At 37.9% G+C, this 23,009-nt stretch overlaps 1 protein-coding gene across 2 annotated transcripts in view; it reads left to right on the top strand.

Moving 5' to 3' along the window:
• Positions 1 to 23,009, top strand: part of DNAH6 (dynein axonemal heavy chain 6) — a 330,576-nt gene that overhangs the window by 91,138 nt on the left and 216,429 nt on the right. For both annotated transcript variants that reach the window (XM_030920632.1, XM_030920633.1), the window contains 4 exons: positions 9,924 to 10,136; positions 11,093 to 11,185; positions 12,561 to 12,680; positions 17,268 to 17,448. In XM_030920632.1, the coding sequence (XP_030776492.1) occupies positions 9,924 to 10,136; positions 11,093 to 11,185; positions 12,561 to 12,680; positions 17,268 to 17,448 (607 nt within the window). The remainder of the gene's footprint in view (positions 1 to 9,923; positions 10,137 to 11,092; positions 11,186 to 12,560; positions 12,681 to 17,267; positions 17,449 to 23,009) is intronic.

Below are 23,009 nucleotides of genomic sequence, written 5' to 3'. Positions count from 1 at the left end.
ATTTCCATCAATTAATAAATTGGAGAAATAAAATGTGGCATATCTATATGAAGGAATTTTATTCAGTAGTAAAATGAAATTAAGTAGTATGTGCAACAGAATAGATGAACCTTAAAAACATGATGCTAGGTTGGGTGCGGTGACTCAAGCCTGTAATCCCAATACTTTGAGAGGCCAAGGAGGGAGGATCACTTGAGCCCAGGAGTTCGAGACCAGTCTGTACAACATAGTGGGGCCTCATGTCTGCAAAAAATAAGATTAAAAATTTTAAAACATGATGCAAAGTAAGAGAAGCCAGTCACAAAAAAGGGCCAGGTAGCATGTCATTTATATGAAATGTCCAGAATAAAGAAATCTATAATGAGAAAGTGAACTCATGGTTACCAGGCACTGTGGGGAGGAAGAAGTGGAGTGACTACTAATGGGACCTAATGAGTATGGGGTTTCATTTTGGAGTGATGACATGTTCTAAAATTAGATAGAGGTGATGGTAGCATAATTCTGTGAATTATAATTTTTTAAGAGAAAAAATATTCTTCCATGTTGTCATGTGAAGCAATAGTTCATTTCTCTCTTTCTTTTTCTCTTTCTTTCCTTCTTTCTATGAGACAGGATCTCACTGTGTTGCTCAGGTTGGTCTTGAATTCCTGGGCTCAAGCAATCTTCCCGCTTCAGCTCCCCCAAAGTGCTGGAATCACAGGCCTGAGCCACCATGCCCAGCCAGTTCATTTATTTTTATTTTCTAGTATTCTGTTATGTAGATGTACCATAGTTCCTTTATCCATTCACTTGGTAAAAGATATCTGAGTTCCGTCTCATTTTGTAGTGATTTTTAATGAAGCTGCTATAAACTTTCGTGTACAGCTTTTTGTTTTGTGTAAACATGAGTTTTCTATTAACTCGGGTAAATAACTAGAAGTAGGATTATTAGGTTGTATAGTAAGTGTATGTTTAACTTTATAAGAAGTTGCCAAAATGTGTTCCAAGCAAACGTAACATTTTGGCTTTTCACTAACAATTTATGAGAATTCCAGTTTCTCCTAATCATCACTAGCCCTTGTTATTGTGAGGGACCTTTCTGTTTTGTTTTGTTCTTTAATTTCAATCATTCTAAACAATGGATGGAAGCGTCTTAAAATGGTCATAATTGGCCAGGCGCGGTGGCTCACGCCTGTAATCCCAGCACTTTGGGAGGCCGAGGAGGGTGGATGACAAGGTCAAGAGATCAAGACCATCCTGGCCAACATGGTGAAACCCCATCTCTACTAAAAATGCAAAAGTTAGCTGGGTGTGATGGTGTGTCCCTGTAGTCCTGGCTACTCCGGAGGCAGAGGCAGGAGAATAGCTTGAACCTGGGAGGTGGAGGTTTCAGTGAGCCGAGATCGTGCCACTGCACTCCAGCATGGGTCATAGAGCGAGACTTAGTCTCAAAGCCCATCAGACTTAACAGCGGATCTCTTGGCAGAAACCCTACAAGCCAGAAGAGAGTGGGGGCCAATATTCAACATTCTTAAAAAAAATTTTCAACCCAGAATTGCATATCCAGGGAAACTAAGCTTCATAAGTGAAGGAGAAATAAAATCCTTTACAGACAAGCAAATGCTGAGAGATTTTGTCACCACCAGGCCTGCCATACAAGAGCTCCTGAAGGAAGCACTGAACATGGAAAGAAGCAACTGGTACCAGCCACTGCAAAAACATGCCAAATTGTAAAGACCAGTGATGCTATGAAGAAAATGCATCAGTTCCTGGGGAAAATAACCAACCAACATCATAATGACAGGATCAAATTCACACATAACAATATTAACCTTAAATGTAAATGGGCTAAATGCCCCAGTTAAAAGACACACACTGGCAAATTGGATAAAGAGTCAAGACATGTCAATATGCTGTATTCAGGAGACCCATCTCACGTGCAGAGACACACATAGGCTCAAAATAAAGGGATGCAGGAAGATCTACCAAGCAAATGGAAAACAAAAAAAAGCAGGGGTTGCATCCCAGTCTCTGATAAAACAGACTTTAAACCAACAAAAGAGACAAAGAAGGCTATTACATAATGGTAAACGGATCAATTTAACAAGAAGAGCTAACTATCATAAATATATATGTACCCAATACAGGAGCACCCAGATTCATAAAGTAAGTCCTTAGAGACCTACAAAGAGACTTAGACTCCCACACAATAATAATGGGAGATTTAACACCCCACTGTCAACATTAGACAGATCAACAAGACAGAAGGTTAACAAGGATATCCACGACCTGAACTCAGCTCTGCACCAAGTGGACCTAGTAGACTTCTACAGAACTCTCCACCCTGAATCAACAGAATATACATTTTTCTCAGCACCACATCGCACTTCTTCTAAAATTGACCACATAATTGAAAGTAAAGCACTCCTCAGCAAATGTAAAAGAGCAGAAATCACAACAAACTGTCTCTCAGACTACAGTGCAATCAAATTAGAACTCAGGATTAAGAAACTCACTCGAAATTGCACAACTACTTGGAAACTGAACAACCTGCTACTGAATGACTGCTGGGTACATAACAAAATGAAAGCAGAAATAAAGATGTTCTTTGAAACCAATGAAAACAAAGATACAACATGCCAGAATCTCTGGGACACATTTAAAGCAGTGTGTAGAGGGAAATTTATAGCACTAAATGCCCACAAGAGAAAGCTGGAAAGATCTAAAATTGACACCCTAACATCACAGTTACAAGAACTTGAGAAGCAAGAGCAAACACATTCAAAAGCTAGCAGAAGGCAAGAAATAGCTAAGATCAGAGCAGAACTGAAGGAGATAGAGACACAAAAAACCCTCCAAAAAATCAGTGAATCCAGGAGCTGGTTTTTTGAAAAGACCGCTAGCAAGACTAATAAGAAAAGAAGAATCAAATAGACGCAATAAAAAATGATAAAGGGAATATCACCACCAACCCCATAGAAATACAAACTACCATCAGAGAATACTATAAACAGAATTGGAAAAAACTACTTTAAAGTTCATATGGAACCAAAAAAGAGCCCGCATTGCCAAGACAATCCTAAGCAAAAAGAACAAAGCTGGAGGCATCATGCTACCTGACTTCAAACTATACTACAAGGCTACAGTAACCAAAACAGCATGGTACTGCTACCAAAACAGAGATACAGACCAATGGAACAGAACAGAGCCCTCAGCAATAATACCACACATCCACAACCATCTGATCTTTGACAAACCTGGCAAAAACAAGAAATGGGGAAAGGATTCCCTATTTAATAAATGGTGCTGGGAAAACTGGCTAGCCATACGTAGAAAGCTGAAACTGGATCACTTCCTTACACCTCATACAAAAATTAATTCAAGATAGATTAAAGACTTAAGTGTTAGACCTAAAACCATAAAAACTCTGTAAGAAAACCTAGGAAATACCATTCAGGACATAGGCATGGGCAAGGACTTCATGACTAAAACACCAAAAGCAAAGGCAGCAAAAGCCAAAACAGACAAATGGGATCTAATTAAACTAAGGAGCTTCTGCACAGCAAAAGAAACTACCATCAGACTGAACAAGCAACCTACAGAATGAGAGAAAATTTTTGCAATCTACCCATCTGACAAAGGGCTAATATCCAGAATCTACAAAGAACTTAAACAAATTTACAAGAAAAAAACAAACAACCCCATCAAAAAGTGGGCAAAGGATATGAACAAACACTTCTCAAAAGACATTTATGCAGCCAACAGACACATGAAAAAATGCTCATCATCACTGGTCATCAGAGAAACACAAATCAAAACCACAATGAGATACCATCTCATGCCAGTTAGAATGGCGATCATTAAAAAATCAGGAAACAACAGATGCTGGAGAGGATGTGGAGAAATAGGAACGCTTTTACACTGTTGGTGAGAGTGTAAATTAGTTCAGCCATTGTGGAAGACATGGAAGACAGTGTGGCGATTCCTCAAGGATCTAGAACTAGAAATACCATTTGACCCAGCAATCCCTTTATTGGGTATATATCCAAAGGATTACAAATCATGCTACTATAAAGACACCTGCACATGTATGTTTGTTGAGGCACTATTCACAATAACAAAGACTTGGAACAAACCCAAATGTCCATCAGTGATAGACTGGATTAAGAAAATGTGGCACATATACACCATGGAATACTATGCAGCCATAAAAAAGGATGCGTTCATGTCCTTTGCAAGGACATGGATGAAGCTGGAAACCATCATTCTCAGCAAACTATCACAAAGACATAAAACCAAATACCACATGTTCTCACTCATAGGTGGGAATTGAACAATGAGAACACTTGGACACAGGGCAGGGAACATCACACACCGGGTCCTGTCAGAGTGTGGGGGTCTGGGGGATGGATAGCATTAGGAGAAATACCTAATGTAAATGAAGAGTTGATGGGTGCAGCACACCAACATGGCACATGTATACCTATGTATCAAACCTGCACGTTGTGTACATGTACCCTGGAACTTTAATTTAAAAAAGTCATAATTTGCATTTTTCTAATTACTAATAATGTTGAACATCATCTCATATGCTATTTGTCTTCCATGGATCAAGCAAGCTTTTAGTATATACTATACCAAATGTGTTTTTTGAAACTTAAAGTCACACAGATTTGCTCTATGTTCTTGTGTTAGAAGTTTAAAGGTTTTGTTTTCTATGTTTAGATATATGATCTATTTTGAGTTAATTTTTTCATAAAATATGAGGTATCATGGTGTACTTTTGTACATATTATATCCAATTAATGCAGCAGCAGTATTTGAAATTACTATTTTTTCTTCAGTCATTATTTGAAAATGACTATCCTCCCCAGACACTCTTCTCCATTGACTCACCTTTGCACCTTTACCAAAAGTCAATTGACTGTATTTTTTAGTCTATTTCTGGACTCTGTTCTGTTTCATTGTTCTATAAGCCTATTCTTACATCAATACCACACTTTCTTAATCATGATAGCTAGCAAGTCTTGAAATCGAGTAGCCTTAATCCTTCAATTTTGTTCTTCCTTTTTACAGTTGTTTTGTCTGTTCTAATTCCTTTGCCTTTCCATATGTATTTTATATTTAGCTTCTCAATATCAATAAAACTCTCTTATGGTCCAAAAACATAGTTTTATGATTTCTGTCCTTTTAAATTTTGTAAGGTTTGTTTTATATCCCAGAATATGCTCAATTTTGGTGAATCTTCCATATGCATTGAGAAGAATGTGCATTCCGCTGTTGCTCAGCGATCATTCTACAAGTGTTAATTAGGTAGATTTGGTTGGCGGTGGTGTTCAGGTCATCTATACCCTTGCTGATTTTCTGCCTGCTTATTCTGTTAGTGACTCAGAGAGGAGTGTTGAACTCTCCAACTATGATTGTGGATTTACGTAATTCTCCTTTCCATTCTATCAGTTTATGCATTTATTTTTTAAAATACTTTTATTTTAGAATAGTTTTAGATTCATAGAAAAGTTATAACAATATACCAAGGGTTCCCATATACTCCACATTCTGTTTCTTTTATTAATATGTTACATTAGTATAATACACTGGTCACCACTAATGTACCAATATCAATCCATTGTTATTAACTAAAGTCCATGCTTTATCTGAGTTTTCTTAGTTTTTACCTAACATCCTTTTCTTTTTCTGTCCCAAGATTTCATCTATAACAAAACATTACATTCAGTTGTCATGTCTTCTTAGGCTCTACTAGACTGTGACAGTTTCTCAGACTGTCCTTGTTTTTCATGACCTTGATCATTTTGAAAAGTACTAGTCAAGTAGTTTGTATAATATCCTTCAATTTGGATTTGTCTGCTGTTTTTCTCATAATTACACTGGAATTATAGATTCTTACAAAGAAGACAAGACAGCTAAAGTATCATTTTCATCCCCTCATATCCAAAATACATGCTGTCAACATGACTTTTCACTGATGGTGTTCAGCTTGACCACATGGTTGAAGTAGCATTTGTCTTAACTGTACAGTTACTACTGCCCTTTCCATACTGTATTCTTTGAAGGGAAGTTACTATGCACAGCCATACTTAAGGGGTGGAAATTTATGTTCCACCTCCTAAAAGCATGGACATCCCAGTAGTGATGAGCATAATTTGTATCCAGATTTTCTTTTCTTTTCTTTTTTTTTTTTTTTTTTTTTTGAGATGGAGTCTTGCTCCATCACCCAGGCTGAAGTGCAGGGGCGGTGCGATCTCTGCTCACTGCAAGCTCCACCTCCCGCATTCATGCCATTCTCCTGCCTCAGCCTCCCGAGTAGCTGGGACTACAGGCACCCGCCACCACGCTCAGCTAATTTTTTGTATTTTTAGTAGAGACGGGGTGTCACCGTGTTAGCCAGGATGGTCTCGATCTCCTGACCTTGTGATCCACCCGCCTCAGCCTCCCAAAGTGCTGGGATTACAGATGTGAACCACCTTGCCTGGCCCAGATTTTCATTTTTAATACTATAAGGAATAATAATACTATATTATTATTATTATTATACTATAATATTATAGTATATTATTATTATACTATAATAATATTGTTACTATAATAATACTATAAGGAAAGCTTGTAGAAATGACTGAGTATATGGATGAGTCAGGAAATATGCAAGATGAGCCTGGAGCATCTTGAGGTGCTGGGAAGAAAGAAAGGGCTCAAAAAACAAAATGATGAGAGAATATCAAAAGGGCAAGGAAGTCTTAATGGCCAAAGCCATAATAATTTGAGGGAAAAAAAATGTAGTATTGTATTATAACCCGTTATAAAATAAATATCCATGAATTCATTCTGATATAAATGAATGTTTGAATGAATGAGTGAATAACTTTATGATGATACTGCCACCTCAAGATAGTGGTGCTTCATTTATTTTGATGTTGTGTTGTTGTATGTGTGCACATTTAGTATAGTTACTTCTTTTTGAGGAATTGACCCTTTCATCATTTATAAATTGTCTCTCTTTATCTCTGATAAGATTCCTTTTTCTAACATTTACATTGTCCGAAATTAATATAGCTAGTTCAGCTTTCTTTTAGTGTTTGTGTGACATGGCTTTCTGCATTTTTTACTTTTAATTTGTCTGTGTTTTTATATTTAGAATATATTTTTTTGGATAGCATAGAATTGCTTCCTATTTTTTTATCCAGTCTGACATTCTTAGTCCCTTAACAGGTGTGTGTAGTCCATTCACATTTAAAGTCATTATTTATATAGTTGGATTAAATCACCATCTTGCTAGCTGTTTTATTTATTCTATTTGTTCTTTGTTTCTTTTTTTCTCTTTTTGCACCTTTTAATTTAATTGCATATTTTATTATTCCATTTTATCTTCTCACTGAAATTATCATTCATACCACTTTTTCAATCATTTTTAGACACAATTTTTTATAAAATTGTTTAAAATTGTTATCCTAAGCTTAAAATATAGATTTATAATTAACCCAAATCAAAAATTTTACTATTTCACATGTACTGTAAAGACCTTATAATAGTACACACCCAATTAATTCCTCCATACATTCTTTGTGCTGATGATGTTATGTCTATATTTACGTATACTATAAATATAACTTATTTTTACTATTTTTGCTCCAGACAGTTATCTTTTAGAGCAATAAAAATAAGAAAGAAAATGAATTTCACTTTACCAGTATTCCATTTCCAATGTTCTTCATTGCTTTGTGCGGATCTAAGTTTCTGACTCATAACGTGCTCATTCTGCCTAAAGAATATCCTTTAATATTTCTTAATCGAGTATGTATGCTAACAATTAATTTCCTCGGTTTTTATTTTGAGGAAGTCTTTATCCTTTAGTTTTGAATGATATTTTCACTGTGTATATAATTCTGAGTCAACAGTTTTTGTTTCTGTTTTTCCTTCAGTAATTTGGAGGTATTCTTTTCTTGCTTGCATGATTTTGGACAAGCAGTCTGCTGTAGTTTTAAACTTTCGTTGTTCTATAGATGATGTGTCTTTTTTTTTTTTTTTTTTTTGGTCTGGCTACCTTCAAGATTTTCTCTTCATCTTGATTCTCATCAGTTAGGAATAGAGTATGCCTAGGTGTGCATGTGTTATTGTTTACTGTTCAAATTTATTTTGCTTGATGTTCTCTGAGTTTCTTGGATCTGTGATTTGGTGTTTGTTTTTAATTTTGAAAAATTTTGCAACTGTTACTTTTCAAACATTTCTTCTGCTCTGTTTTCTCTCTCTCTTCTCCTTCTGTGATTTCTGTGATGTGTACTTTAGGCTGTTTGATATTGTCCCACAGGTCTTGGATGATCTGTTTTGTTTTTATTTTTTCTTTTCTCTCTTTTTTCTGTGTGTCAGTTTCTGGAATTTATACTTATTTATCTTCAAGTTTATTAATTCCTTGGCTATGTTAAACCCTTTACAGGCATTTTTTAATCTCATCTCTTTTTTTATTTCTAGCGTTTTTGTTCGATTTATAATTGTACTTTCCATCTCTCTGTTGACATTTCCCAACTGATTTTGCTTGTTATCTAACTTTTCCTTTAGAACCTTTAACGTATCATAGTTATTTTAAATTATCTACTTCCAACATATGTGTCATTTCTGGATCTGATTATTGTTTTGCCTCTTAGATGTGTGGTTTTTCTTGCCTTTTCACATGCATCTTAATTTTTTGTTCAAAGTCAGGTATCTTATACAGTACAGTAAATACCAAAGCAAATAATATTTATGCTTGGAAATGAGCATGCCTCTTCTTCTACTTGGATTTTTGTGTGACATGTTGCATTAAATCTAATTACCAATTGGGCTAGGTTTAAGGGTTGATGTTGCTATGGTTACCCTCAGGCACCACCGGCTTCAAATTTTTCTAGTGATACCTTGAATATAGGGTTGGGCTGGTTTACCAAAGGCTATTTTCTCAATTTCTATTTTCCCCTGACCTTGGGTCTTCCCTTTGTTTGTGCTCACTGAGAATCTGTCACTCGCCGCTTTCCACTCTGTATCCCATTGCTATTTTTACTCAATATTTGTTAACCTGGTGGCGGAGGTGAGAAGGAACATTCCCTCATGTTCTCATTAAATCTTTATCTTACGAGGCACTCTAGCTCTTGTTCTCAGAATTCCTATCGCAGGTGCTCCTCCCCCTTTTCCAACTGTAGTGCTGAGCCTAACATTTGTTTCTGTCCCTCCCCCAAGGGTAAATTGTTTTTTTCCATGTTCTACTTCTCCAGTTATAGGAAGATATCATCAATGAGTTACCACTAATGCCTTAAGGTAGCACAGTTTGTTGCTCTTTTCCCTACACATCAAGGGTTTTTTTCCGCAAGGGAGCTAAGGCAGATGAATTTGGTGGAGCTACTATAATGGCCACTGTTTCCCTCCCCAAGCCAGCATCATAAGAAAAGCTTTCTCAGGAGTCCTTTCAGTCTTCACTGTCAATCTCCATTGTATTTGTAGGCTCAGAGACTTTCCATTCTCATTCTACCCCACAGTTAATATTTAGCGCTCTATTTTTGCAATTTAGCTGAATCTTCTTAATAGTTTGTATGTCATCCCAAGGAATCTGCCCCAGGTAGGAAATGTTTCAGTTGTTGTTTCTCCTTGTGGAGAAACCTGTGAGTATCAGTCTCTCTCCAAATTTTGAGTTGGTTCTGCACTGCATACTTTTTTTTTTTTTCTTTTTTTTTAATTATACTTTAAGTTCTAGGGTACATGTGCATAAGGTGCAGGTTGGTTACACATGTACACTAATAGGCTCAATTAGAGCCATTAATTTGCAGTCGTCCAGATTTTGCTTTGTGGAAAGAGGGTAAGTGGTGCTCTTTCCAGCTCTCTACATGCATACATTGAAACCAGAACCTTTGGGTTATATTTTTAAGATAAAAAGCATCATGTCTCTGAGAGTGTTTGCTTTTCAGCTTCCGGTTATCATTGACTTGAGAAACCCGACTTTGAAGGCAAGACATTGGGCAGCTATTGAACAAACAGTTGATGCCACTCTAGTGGATGCTGAAATTCCATTAACCTTGGAGAGGCTCTCCGAGTTGCATGTTTTTGACTTTGGTCAAGAAATCCAGGACATATCTGGACAGGCTTCTGGAGAAGCTGCCTTAGAAGCAATTCTTAAAAAGGTAAATCTGGAATATATATTTATCTATATATAATTAGGGAATGTGAAAGTTTTCAGATTCAACATTTGGTGAGCTGGATGGATTTTTCAACGTTGCAGCTTTCACTCTCTCATTATCAGTCATCCCTCTGTTGTTTCCTTACAACAGGTATTACTGTTTTCACCTCTAAAAATCTCCTCCTTCTGCTTATCCTATAGCACATAGGAACTTGATGGCTATAAGGTTTGAAATGTGCATGCTTATATAAGAAACCATATCCCAAGAAAGATCTTTTAAACCCAAATAAATTATCTCCAAAACTACCAGAGAAATCTGTTAAATGCTTCAAAAGACATTAAGGTTTTCCCAGTTATGATACTATCTCCTTACACTAAAAATATATACACACCTACTAACCCTCTGCATAAAAAGAATTTTTTTTCTGTCAAAGCATATGTGTGAATGTCAATCAAATAAAATTAAGCAAATTAGTGTCATTTATCCAAGAAGAAGATTTTAAGAATTTTAAAGGGCAGGCCGGGAATGGTGGTTCACGCCTATAATCCCAGCACTTTGGGAGGCCAAGGTGGGCGGATCACGAGGTCAGGCGATCAAGACCATCCTGGCTAACACAGTGAAACCTCGTCTCTACTAAAAATAAAAAATTTAAAAATTTAAAAAATTAGCCAGGTGTGGTGGCAGGCGCCTGTAGTCCCAGCTACTCAGGAGGCTGAGGCAGAAGAATGGTGTGAACCCAGGAGGCGGAGTTTGCAGTGAGCCGAGATCGCGCCACTGCACTCCAGCCTGGGCAACAGAGCGATACTCCTTCTCAAAAAAAAAAAAAAAAAAGAATTTTAAAGGGCAATAAGGAGGAAAATGGGATAATTATAGAGTTTTTACTTATTTCATTTCACATGCTTTATTGAGTATCTAAGCACACTGAATTCAGATATCCTAAGACTTGAATTACTTCTAAGGTGGAGGACTCTTGGAAAAGAAATGAATTTGTCATTCTGCCTCACCGTGACTCCAAAGATGTGTTTATACTGGGCGGCACAGATGACATACAGGTGGGTGACTAGGTTATTGAAAGCTTATGGTAAAGATCCCAGTCATACCTAGTCTTAAATTTTCTGTGAGAGATTATGATGAGGGAATAAAATATGAGAGTCACTTAATAAGAAAAATCTAATTGGGAAAGCAAAATGAATGCAAATAATTAACATGAATGCTTGTACATGAAATATTTAACAAAGCATTAAAAATTGCATATATATGTAAGAGTTGCAACCTGTAGTTGGTAACTATTGAGGAACTTACAAAAACAAGGAAACCAGTTACAGCTGAAGTGATCAGAGCATTCTTGCTAGACCAGTCATAATAAACTGGATCTTAAATATTAGATGGGATTTAATAGACATAGAAAAAAAATAAAGGGCACTTCAAACCCGGTAAATAAGGCAAAGAAACCTGAATGAGTATTTCATGTTTATAGCACACTAAAAGGCTAAGTTCACTTGAACTTATTGGAATTAGGAGACAATGGCCATACTCTGTCAACCACAGAAGAAAATAAATCTAACTCGTGTTTGGAATAGTCTTTATCATTTAAAATCTGAAGGCACATTTATTTAGCAAAGGGAGCTGGGTCACACAGCCCGACTTAAAAGGCAAAGCCCTGGCCTAATAGGGTATATCCAGGCCGGAATTAGAGATAAAATAGCTTTTCCAGGTGTAGGTTGGAAGAGCGAGACCAGACATCACTCTGCACAGGGGATGGGAGAGCAGACTCAAATAGGTCAGTAAGTTTAGGCTAAATGTGGTGAGGGTTCTACTCTCAAAAGGCTTATTACTGAAATGGACCATTAAATCTTTCGGATTAACAGACACATTTTTTTAAAATTCACATGCTTCGTGAGAGATGCTGTTGTATAAAGGGGAGTAGAAGGGGAGGGAGGTGGAGGAGAAACTGTGTATAACCATTCAGAGCTTGATATGAATGAGTTCAGTTCTCTCTTCTTTGAGATAATTGACAGAAAGTGATAATTCATTGGACAGAAGACAGCTAATTTTGCCAGTATATGATATTTTGAGAAACAAAGGCAAACCCGGGTGATCAAATTGTGTTAAGAAGGTAAAAGTTACCTAATAGTGAGCAGAGAGAGGAGAAGAGTGTCAACTCAAACAAAAACTCCTGCCGTTATTAATTACAGGAGCAGCAGAAATTTGGCAATCAGAAGTCCTAGCTGACCTTTGAAAGAACATCATGGTGCCACAAGGATGTGAATAATGAGGGGAAATTGATGAGTAGGAAACAGTAGGAGGGGCTAAGCTATTAATTCAAAGAGTTGGCCTTTAAGTAGACACTTGGGATTATGTATCTGAAATATTACTGAAAGCGCAAATACTTGGTGCTGCATGTGTTTTCTTCCCCTTCCTTTAAAGGTCCTTCTTGATGATAGCACCATCAATGTTGCAACCCTTGCCTCATCACGTTACGTTGGTCCACTGAAAACTCGAGTGGATAAATGGCAAAAACAACTTGCTTTATTTAATCAAACACTGGTGAGTAAGAATAATTTCGATTCATACACTCAGAGTATTGGAGAGTCACAAGGACCTTAGGAATTATTTGTTTCATTATTTAAATACTATATGGTTTTAAAACGTAAGTGTTAATTGTGGACATGTTATTGTGTTTAGAATGTAAGGGAAATGCACAGGTATTGAGCTCTTCTTTACGTAATTATACAGCTTAATGCTTTTACCATCACCCTTGCATAGGTATACTTCAATGATATTGTAGATTTGGTTCCAAACCACCATGATAACCCAAACGTTGCAATAAAGAAATTTTGCCACTTGAATTTTTTTGTTTCAAAGAACATATAAAAGTTATGTTGAATTGGGAATACATGGACACAAAGATAGAAACAATAGACACTGGAGACTACTAAAGAGGGGAGAGAGGAAGGGTGCAAGGGTGGAAAAACTACCTATTGGATACTATGCTCACTCTCTGACTGACAAGATCATTCATACCTCAAACCTCAGCATTACGCAGCATACCCATTTAACAAACCTGCACGTGTAATCCCTGAATCTAAAATATAAGTTGAAATTATTTTTTGAAAAGTTATGTTTAAACTGTACTGTAGTCCATTAAGTGTGCAATACTATATTGCTAAAAAATGCTAATGATTATCTGAGCCTTCAGTGACTCATCATCTTTTGGCTGGTGGAAGATCTTCCCTCAGTGTTGATGGGTGGCTGCTGAAGGTTGGGGGTGCTGTGGCAATTTCCTAAAATAAGACAACAATGAAGTTTGCCACATTCATCGACTCTTCCTTCTATTAAAAAAAAAAAAAAAATCTTTGTAGCATGTAATATTTTATAGCATTTTACCTATGACAGAACTTCTTTCAAAATTGGAGTCAATGTTCTCAAGCCCTACTTCTGCTTTATCAGCTATATTTATGTAATATCCTAAATCCTTTGTTGTCATTTCAACAATGTTTATAGCGTTTTCACCAGGAGTAGATTCCATCTCAAGAAACCACTTTCTTTGCTCATCCATAAGAAGCGAGTCCTCATCTGTTCAGGTTTTATCATGAGATTGCAGCAATTCAGTCACATCTTCAGGCTCCACTTCTAATTCTAGTTCTCCTGCTATTTCCACCACATCTGCTGTTGTTTCCTCCACTGAAGTCTTGAATCCCTCAAAGTCACCTATGAGGGTTGGGATCAACTTCTTCCAAACTCCTATTAGTGTTGATATTTTGACCTCCTCCCATGAATGACAAATATTTTCAGTGGCATCTAGAATGATGAGTCCTTTCCAGAGGGTTTTTTAATTCACTTTTCCCAGATCCATCAGAGTAATTACTATCTGTGGCAGATATAGCCTTACAAAATGTATTTCTTAAATAATAAGACTTTCAAGTTGAAGGTACTCCTTAATCCATGGGCTGCAGAATGGACGTTGTGTTAGCAGGCGTGAAAACAATGTAAATCTCCTTGTACATCTCCATAAGAGCTCTTGGGTTACCAGGTCCATTGTCAATGAACAGTAATATTTTGAAAGAAGACTTTTCTTCTGAGCAGTAGGTCTCAACAGTAGGCTTAAAATATTCAGTAAATCATGCTGTAAACAGATGTGTAAACACAGGCTTTGTTGTTTCATTTTTAGAGCATGGGCAGAGTAGATTTGGCATTATTCTTAAAGGCCTTGAGATTTTTTGAATGGTAAATGAGCATTGGTTTTAACTCAAAGTCACCAGCTGCATTTATCCCTAACATGAGTCAGCCTGTCCTTTGAATCTTTGAAGCCAGGCATTGACTTATCTTCATTAGCTATAAAAGTCCTACATGGCATCTTCTTCTAATAGAAGGCTATTTTGTCTTCATTGAAAATCTGTTGTTGAGAGTAACCACCTTCATCAACGATCTTAGCTAAATCCTCTGGATAACTTGCTGCAGCTTCATCAGCACTTGCTGCTTCACCTTGCACTTTTATGTTACAGCGATAGCTTCTTTCAATCTCATGAATCAACCTCTGCTACCTTCAAACTTTACTTCCACAGGTTTCTCACCTCTCTTAGCCTTTTTAAAATTGAAAAGAGTTAGAGTCTTGCCTCAGACTAGGCTTTAACTTAAGGGAATATTATGGTTGGTTTGATCTTCTATTCAAACCACTCAAACTTTCTCCAAATCAGAAATAGGGTTTTGGCTTTTTATCATTTGTGTCTTCACTGAAGTTGCATTTTTAATTTTCTTCAAGAACTTTTCCTTTGCATTCACAGCTGTCTTAATTGTTTTGTGCAAGAGGCTAAGCTTTTGACCTATCTTGGCTTTTGACATGCCTTCTTAACTGAGTTTAATCATTTCTAACTTTTGATTTAAATTGAGAGACATGTGACTGTTCCTTTAACTTGGACACTTAAAGGCCATTGTAGTGTTATTAATTGGCCTAATTTCAATATTGTTGTGTCTCAGGGAATGACAGGGGGCACTAAGGAGAAGAAATGAGATAGGGAACAGGGGAACAGCCAGTCAGTGGAGCAGACAGAACATAGATAATACCTATCAATTAAGTTTGCCATCTTATATAAGCATGGTTCATGGCACCCCAAAACAGTTATAATCATAACATCAAAGATCACTGATCACAGATCACCATAACAGATATAATAATAATAATGTTTAATAATAATATTTTTAATATTGCAAGAATTACCAAAATGTGACCCAGAGACAGAGTAAGCACATGTTGTTGGAAAAATGGCATGAATTAACTTTTTGATGCAGGGTTGCCACAAAACTTCAATTTATAAAAACTGCAATATCTGCAAAGTGCAGTAAAGTGAAGCACGATAAAACAAAGCATGCCTGTATTATCATTTTGCTGTGAAACAAATACTACAAACTTAAGCAATACCTTTGTTGTCTCACAGTTTCTGTGGCTCAGGAGTTCAGGCATGGTTTAACTGAGGCCTCTTGCTCAGGGTCTAACAAGCTTACAGTTAAGATGTCAGCCAGACTGGATTCTCATCAGAAGTTTAACCAAGGAATGATCCACTTCCAAGCTCACTCAGTTGTTGGCAGAATTAATTTTCTGGGAATTCTTGGGCTAAGGGCTTCAATCTCTTGCTGGCTCTCAGCTGGAGGCCATCCTCAGCTCCTAGATGTTGCCCACATTTTTGTCTTTATGTGACCATGACCATTGGCTGCATCAATCTAGCAAGGAAGAAAAAGATCCTAGCAAGATGACTATTACAATCTTATATAACATAAACATAATTATGTACATTCTGTTACCTTTGCCACATCCCATATGCCTGGGAACAAGTCACAGATGGCACCCACACTCAAGGGGAGAGGATTACACAGGGATGTAAATGCCACATCTTGGGGGCCACCTTATGAGTCTTGCTATAATGACTTTATATTTACTGGAAGAATGCTCATTGTTGCTTGAAGTCTCCTTGGAATCTCTCCTTGTGGTACACATACCCTTTTGATTTTTTTCCACCTTTGATTGTCCCATAGCAAAACAAAGAACCCACTTACACTAATCTCACTTTGTTCCCATCCAATCTCTTTCTTAGACTTCAGATATTTAGCTTGACTTAATTATGTTTAGGTTTCTAGACATTCTAATATGAGAAGTTATCTATGAAATAATAAAGGCAGTAAGAGGGAAAAGATAACTTGCGCCAACTTTGTTTCAAAGAGAACTTTCTCAGAAATTCATCTTCTTCAACCAACCACATTGTCTGAGTCCTGTCCAGCCTCCTGGACTGATGGCTGAGCCCTGTGAAGGGAGGGACTACAGATCAAAGTCAAAGGGGACGTTTTCATAGAGGGTCCCTGAAAGAAACCTAAGCTGACTAGTGAAGACCCCCCAGAGAATGAATTGCTTGGAAAGTGTGAGACCTAAGACAAACCAGGAAGTGGTTGTGACATTTGGGCTTACTCCCAAACCTAGAGTGAGAAGTGAGGAACTCTTTCATGGATTTTGGGCGCACACATGCCGTAATAGCAGGAGGCACAGAGGAAAGGTGAGATCTATGGACATTTAATTTCCGACCCTGTATTTCTGATTTCTTTTATTAACAGTGATTTGTCTAAAAGCAGAGGGAATGCATGATTTTCGTCTTCCAGTCTTCTATATATACCACATATGCTGTCATGAGCAGGGTTTTTTTTTTTAATTTTCATTTTTAAAGAAAGATGAAGGAAGAATTAACACATGATTGAGATAAAAGAAAAAAACAAACGTTTTTTCATGAAAATCTTGTTTATGTTTGAAAATGGTCACCAAACTTCCCTTTTCCCTTCAAATCTCCTTGCGTAAGCATCATGCTGCCCCCTGAATCTCTCCTGTGGGTAATTTTAATCATGTTTCTCTGGATCCATTCTGGTAACTACATGGAAGACCCATTAGAACTCTGCTCAGTAGACAGTGGGATGAAATCAGACTAAGGTGAATCTTGGACCTTGTAAGGAATTCAATTTCAAACAACCTGTGAGGAGTATAACACGACCCTTAAGGAAAAAGATACAGTGATTCCCTGTGTCATGATTTTTACTGTAACTATATGTTTTTAATTGGGGAATTAAAATTTGACAATGTCCATATTTTTCTCCTAGGAAGAGTGGCTGACCTGCCAAAGAAACTGGCTCTACCTAGAAAGTATTTTCAGTGCTCCAGATATTCAGAGGCAATTGCCTGCAGAGGCCAAGATGTTCCTTCAGGTGGACAAGTCATGGAAAGAAATCATGAGAAAGGTGAATCGGCTGCCTAATGCTCTTCGAGCCGCTACTCAGCCAGGTATGAAACAAAATTCCAAACAAGCAAAAAGACTACAATCACCTAAAATGTTTCTCTGGGAACCTAATAACACATGGTCCATTCAACCTTTGATTCTAGTCAGCATGGATAACTAGGAATCCTTGCATTTGACACACTTGCTAAGCAATGTCAATGGAACACTGGACTTTTTTATTATTATCTCTCAGCTTAGTTTGTAGTTTTGGAAAAGGAGAATCTGTCTATTTTTGCTGTTTTTATGATTTGGGGATGTTGCTTCAGTGTATCAGTGATGTTTTCATCTCAGAATTTTGACAATGAGACAAATACTTGCCTTCGGTTGACGTATTCTGTTAAAGCTCCTCCACAGATTTATAGCCACAAAAATGTCCACACCTTATTTTTAATGAATTCATCAAAACTAGTTCAAAATATTACCACTTATTGCATTTCTAGTCTCAAGGTTGAAATGTGTTTTAATAAGTTCCATTTCTGTGGATGTGGAATCGAAGTCTTTCAGGGTGCACATATGTGGCTGTTGAACTTTATGCTTAAAGTAAAAGCCTTGGCAAGCTTACCTGTTGTTCAGGAAATAGCAGCACATGGCCCATCCGGTAAATATCCTCAAACAGCTTCCCTGCAGTTTTCTGGGCTGTACCCTTTCCCCAAAAACTCTGACATAAGACAGAAATGGAAAAGAAATGTTATATGGAATAATAGAATTGAAAACTCTTTGGGTCTTTTCAAGGCAACCAACATGCCTTGGCTCATGGTCTTCTTCCAGCCTGTAATCTCAGCACACTGGCCTCTGTTTATGTCATTATATCTCCTTATCAGCCTCTGACCTTCCTGCCTTCTGCTCATAATGGCCCATGTATGATCGATCAGTCCACCAGATGATCCAGGACAGTCTCTCCATCCATGATCCTTAACTTAATCACATCGGCAAAGTTCTTTTCCATGTATACTAACATATTCACAGGTTTGGGGGATTAGGACATGAACATCTCTAGGGGGCCATTATTCTGTCTACTGCACTCACTTGTCATGTTGAAACATTTTGCTGTGAAAACTAATATGTTAGATTACAGAGTGCTGTCCCAGGCCCTACTAGACTTGTTATAAAATGTAACTTCTGAAATGAAAAAAAATCTGATTCAAAAATACATCTGCTCCTAAGGATGTAATATAAGAATAGAGACTTGTATATATCATTTCAGGGAATGATAAAGCTATGAAGAAAAATAAAGTAGGGTAAATGGGTGAGAGAGAGAGAGAGAGAGAGAGAGAGTGTGTGTGTGTGTGTGTGTGTGACAGAAGGCTTTTTTGATAAGGTGGCTTTTGAGCAGAAACCTGCAGAAATGAGGGAGTGAGTCATGTATGTGATCAAAGGGAACATTGTTAAAGGAGGAGGGAAGATTAAAGGCAAGGCTCCCAAAGTGAGTGCATACTTCACATGCCCAATTGTTTGCAAGGAAGCCAATGAGAACTGAAGTGGAATGCAGAAGAAGGGCTTAGGAGGTGAAGCAAGAGAGGCAAGAGTGTTTAGGTGGGGGACTGGGCATCAGACTGGGTCATTGATTACATAGAACCTTGGAAACCATGATCAAGACTGTGGATTTGATTCTTGGGCAGGTGGGGACACCAGCTACTATGATACGCACCAAAACTACAAAGATAAACAAGACATGGATCTTATTCCTTAAGGAGCTGTAGTTTAGTGATAAAGAAATAGTATCCCATCACCACTATTTTGGCGTTTAAAGATGGCAGAGGATACAGAAAAGATGCCAGTAAGAAAGTGACAGACAGTCACGAAGGCCCGCGGCGGGTGTTGACGCGATGTGATTTCTGCCCAGTGCTCTGAAAGTCAAAGTGAAGAAATTCAATGAAGCGCGGGTAAACGGCGGGAGTAACTATGACTCTCTTAAGGTAGCCAAATGCCTCGTCATCTAATTAGTGACGTGCATACTATCCAGCGAAACCACAGCCAAGAGAACGGGCTTGGCGGAATCAGCGGGGAAAGAAGACCCTGTTGAGCTTGACTCTAGTCTGGCACGGTGAAGAGACATGAGAGGTATAGAATAAGTGGGAGGCCCCCGGCGCCCCCCCCCCCCACCGTCCCCGCGAGGGGACGGGGCGGGGTCCGCCGGCCTTGCGGGCCGCCGGTGAAATACCACTACTCTGATCGTTTTTTCACTGACCCGGTGAGGCGGGGGGGGGGCGAGTCCCAAGGGGCTGTCGCTTCTGGCGCCAAGCGCCTGGCCGCGCGCTATCGTGAAAATGGCCATACTGCCCAAGGTTATTTATAGATTCAATGCCATCCCCATCAAGCTACCAATGAGTTTCTTCACAGAATTGGAAAAATGCTTTAAAGTTCATATGGAACCAAAAAAGAGCCCGCATTGCCAAGACAATCCTAAGTCAAAAGGACAAAGCTGGAGGCGTCACGCTACCTGACTTCAAACTATACTACAAGGCTACAGTAACCAAAACAGCATGGTACTGGTACCAAAACAGAGATATAGACCAATGGAACAGAACAGAGTCCTCGGAAATAATACCACACATCTACAGCCATCTGATCTTTGACAAACCTGAGAGAAACAAGAAATGGGGAAAGGATTCCCTATTTAATAAATGGTGCTGGGAAAATTGGCTAGCCATAAGTAGAAAGCTGAAACTGGATCCTTTCCTTACTCCTTATACAAAGATTAATTCAAGATGGATTAGAGACTTAAATGTTAGACCTAATACTATAAAAATCCTAGAAGAAAACCTAGATAGTACCATTCAGGACATAGGCATGGGCAAGGACTTCATGTCTAAAACACCAAAAGCAACGGCAGCAAAAGCCAAAATTGACAAATGGGATCTAATTAAACTAAAGAGCTTCTGCACAGCAAAAGAAACTACCATCAGAGTGAACAGGCAGCCTACAGAATGGGAGAAAATTTTTGCAACCTACTCATCTGACAAAGGGCTAATATCCAGAATCTACAAAGAACTCAAACAAATATACAAGAAAAAAACAAACAACCCCATCAAAAAGTGGGCAAAGGATATGAACAGACATTTCTCAAAAGAAGACATTCATACAGCCAACAGACACATGAAAAAATGCTCATCATCACTTGCCATCAGAGAAATGCAAATCAAAACCACAATGAGATACCATCTCACACCAGTTAGAACGGCAATCATTAAAAAATCAGGAAACAACAGGTGTTGGAGAGGATGTGGAGAAATAGGAACACTTTTACACTGTTGGTGGGATTGTAAACTAGTTCAACCATTATGGAAAACAGTATGGCAATTCCTCAAGGATCTAGAACTAGATGTACCATATGACCCAGCCATCCCACTACTGGGTATATACCCAAGGATTATAAATTATTCTACTACAAAGACACATGCACACGTATGTTTATTGCGGCACTATTCACAATAGCAAAGACTTGGAATCAACCCAAATGTCCATCAGTGACAGACTGGATTAAGAAAATGTGGCACATATACACCATGGAATACTATGCAGCCATAAAAAAGGATGAGTTTGCGTCCTTTGTAGGGACATGGATGCAGCTGAAAACCATCATTCTTAGCAAACTATCACAAGAAGAGAAAACCAAACACCGCATGTTCTCACTCATAGGTGGGAACTGAACAATGAGGAAACTTGGACTCGGGAAGGGGAACATCACACATTGGGGCCTATCATGGGGAGGGGGGAGGGGGGAGGAATTGCATTGGGGAGTTATACATGATATAAATGATGACTTGATGGGTGCTGACGAGTTGATGGGTGCAGCACACCAACATGGCACAAGTATACATATGTAACAAACCTGCACGTTATGCACATGTACCCTAGAACTTAAAGTATAATAAAAAAAAAGAAAGTGACAGACAGTGAGTAGGTATAGAGACTGGCTTGGTTTGGAGAGTCAAGAAGAAGGCAACTGCTTGGCTTTGGTTTTGTACTCCTAGCCCCCCAAAAGTGGGATACACCAGCTAAAAATGTTTCATATTAAATATACTTGTTCATACTTGGTAAATACTTGATATTATTACTAAAGGTAATAGTTAAAGTTCTTAGTCAATTCCCCCCCATTTTAAAGTAATAGAACTTTCCTTTATCAAATAATACCAAAGCTTTTAAAATCTTAACAGTATATTTTACTTTTACTTAAAATTATCTCTTTATTTTTCAGTTAACTTGGTATCTTTTATTGAAAAGACCATACCACTGCCATTGCATTTTATTTATTTATTTATTTATTTCTATTTCAATAGGTTTTGGGAAAACTGGTGGCATATGGTTCCATGAATAAGTTCTTTAGTGGTGATTTCTGAGATTTTGGTGCACTCACCACCCGAGCAGTGTACACTGTACCCAATGTGTAGTCTTTTGTCCTTTTATCCCTCAGCTCGCTCCCATCCTTTTCCCCACTTGCCTAAGTCCATTGTATCATTCTTACACTTTTGTGTCCTTATAGCTTAACTCCCACTTATGAGTGAGAACACTTGATGCTTGGTTTTCCATTCCATTCACTTGGAATAATGGTCTCCAAATCAATCCAGGTTGCTGCAAATGCCATTATTTCATTCCTTTTTATGGCTGAGGTAGTATGCCATCGTATATCTAGACACATTTTCTTTATCCACTCATTGATCGATGGGCATTGGGGCTGGTTCCATATTTTTGCAATTGTGAATTGTGCTGTTATAAATATGTGTGCACAAGAATCTTTTTTATATAATGACTTCTTTTCTTCTGGGTAGATACCCAGTAATGGGATTGCTGGATCAAATGGTAGATCTACTTTTTAGTTATTTAAGGATTCTCCACACTGTTTTCCATAGTGGTTGTCTTAGTTTACGTTCCCACCAGCAGTGTAAAAGTATTCCGTTTCCACCACATCCACACCAACATCTATTATTTTTTTATTATAGCCATTCTTGAAGGAGTAGGATGGTATCGCATTGTGGTTTTGATTTGCATTTCCCTGATCGTTAGTGATGTTGAGCAGTTTTCATGTTTGTAGGCCATTTGTATACCTTCTTTTGAGAATTGTCTATTCATGTCCTTAGCTCACTTTTTGAAGAGATTGTTTGTTTTTTTCTTGCTGATTTGTTTGAGTTCCTTGCAGGTTCTGGATATTAGTCCTTTGCCAGAGGTCCAGATTATGAAGATTTTCTCCCACTCTGTGAGTTGTCTGTTTATTCTGGCTATTGTTTCTTTTGCTATGTGGAAGCTTTTTAGTTTAAGTCCCATCTATTTATCTCTGTTTTTGTTGCATTTGCTTTTGGGTTTTGGTCGCATTTGCTTTTGGGTTTTGGCATGAAGTTTTTGCCTAAGCCAATGTCAAGAGGGGTTTTTCCAATATTATCTTCCAGAATTGTTATGGTTTCAGGTCTTAGATTTAAGGCTTTGATCCATCTTGATTTGATTTTTAGGTGAGAGATGAAGATACAGTTTCATTCTTCTACATGTGGCTTGCCAGTTATCCCAGCACCATTTGTTGAATAGGGTGTCCTTTCCCCACTTTATGTTTTTGTTTTCTTTGTCGAAGGTCAGT

This window comes from Rhinopithecus roxellana, chromosome 17 (assembly GCF_007565055.1).
Source record: "Rhinopithecus roxellana isolate Shanxi Qingling chromosome 17, ASM756505v1, whole genome shotgun sequence".
In the NCBI taxonomy this organism is placed as follows: domain Eukaryota; kingdom Metazoa; phylum Chordata; class Mammalia; order Primates; family Cercopithecidae; genus Rhinopithecus; species Rhinopithecus roxellana.
Note: the sequence above shows the minus strand (reverse complement) of the source record. Positions and strands in the feature narration are given on the sequence as shown.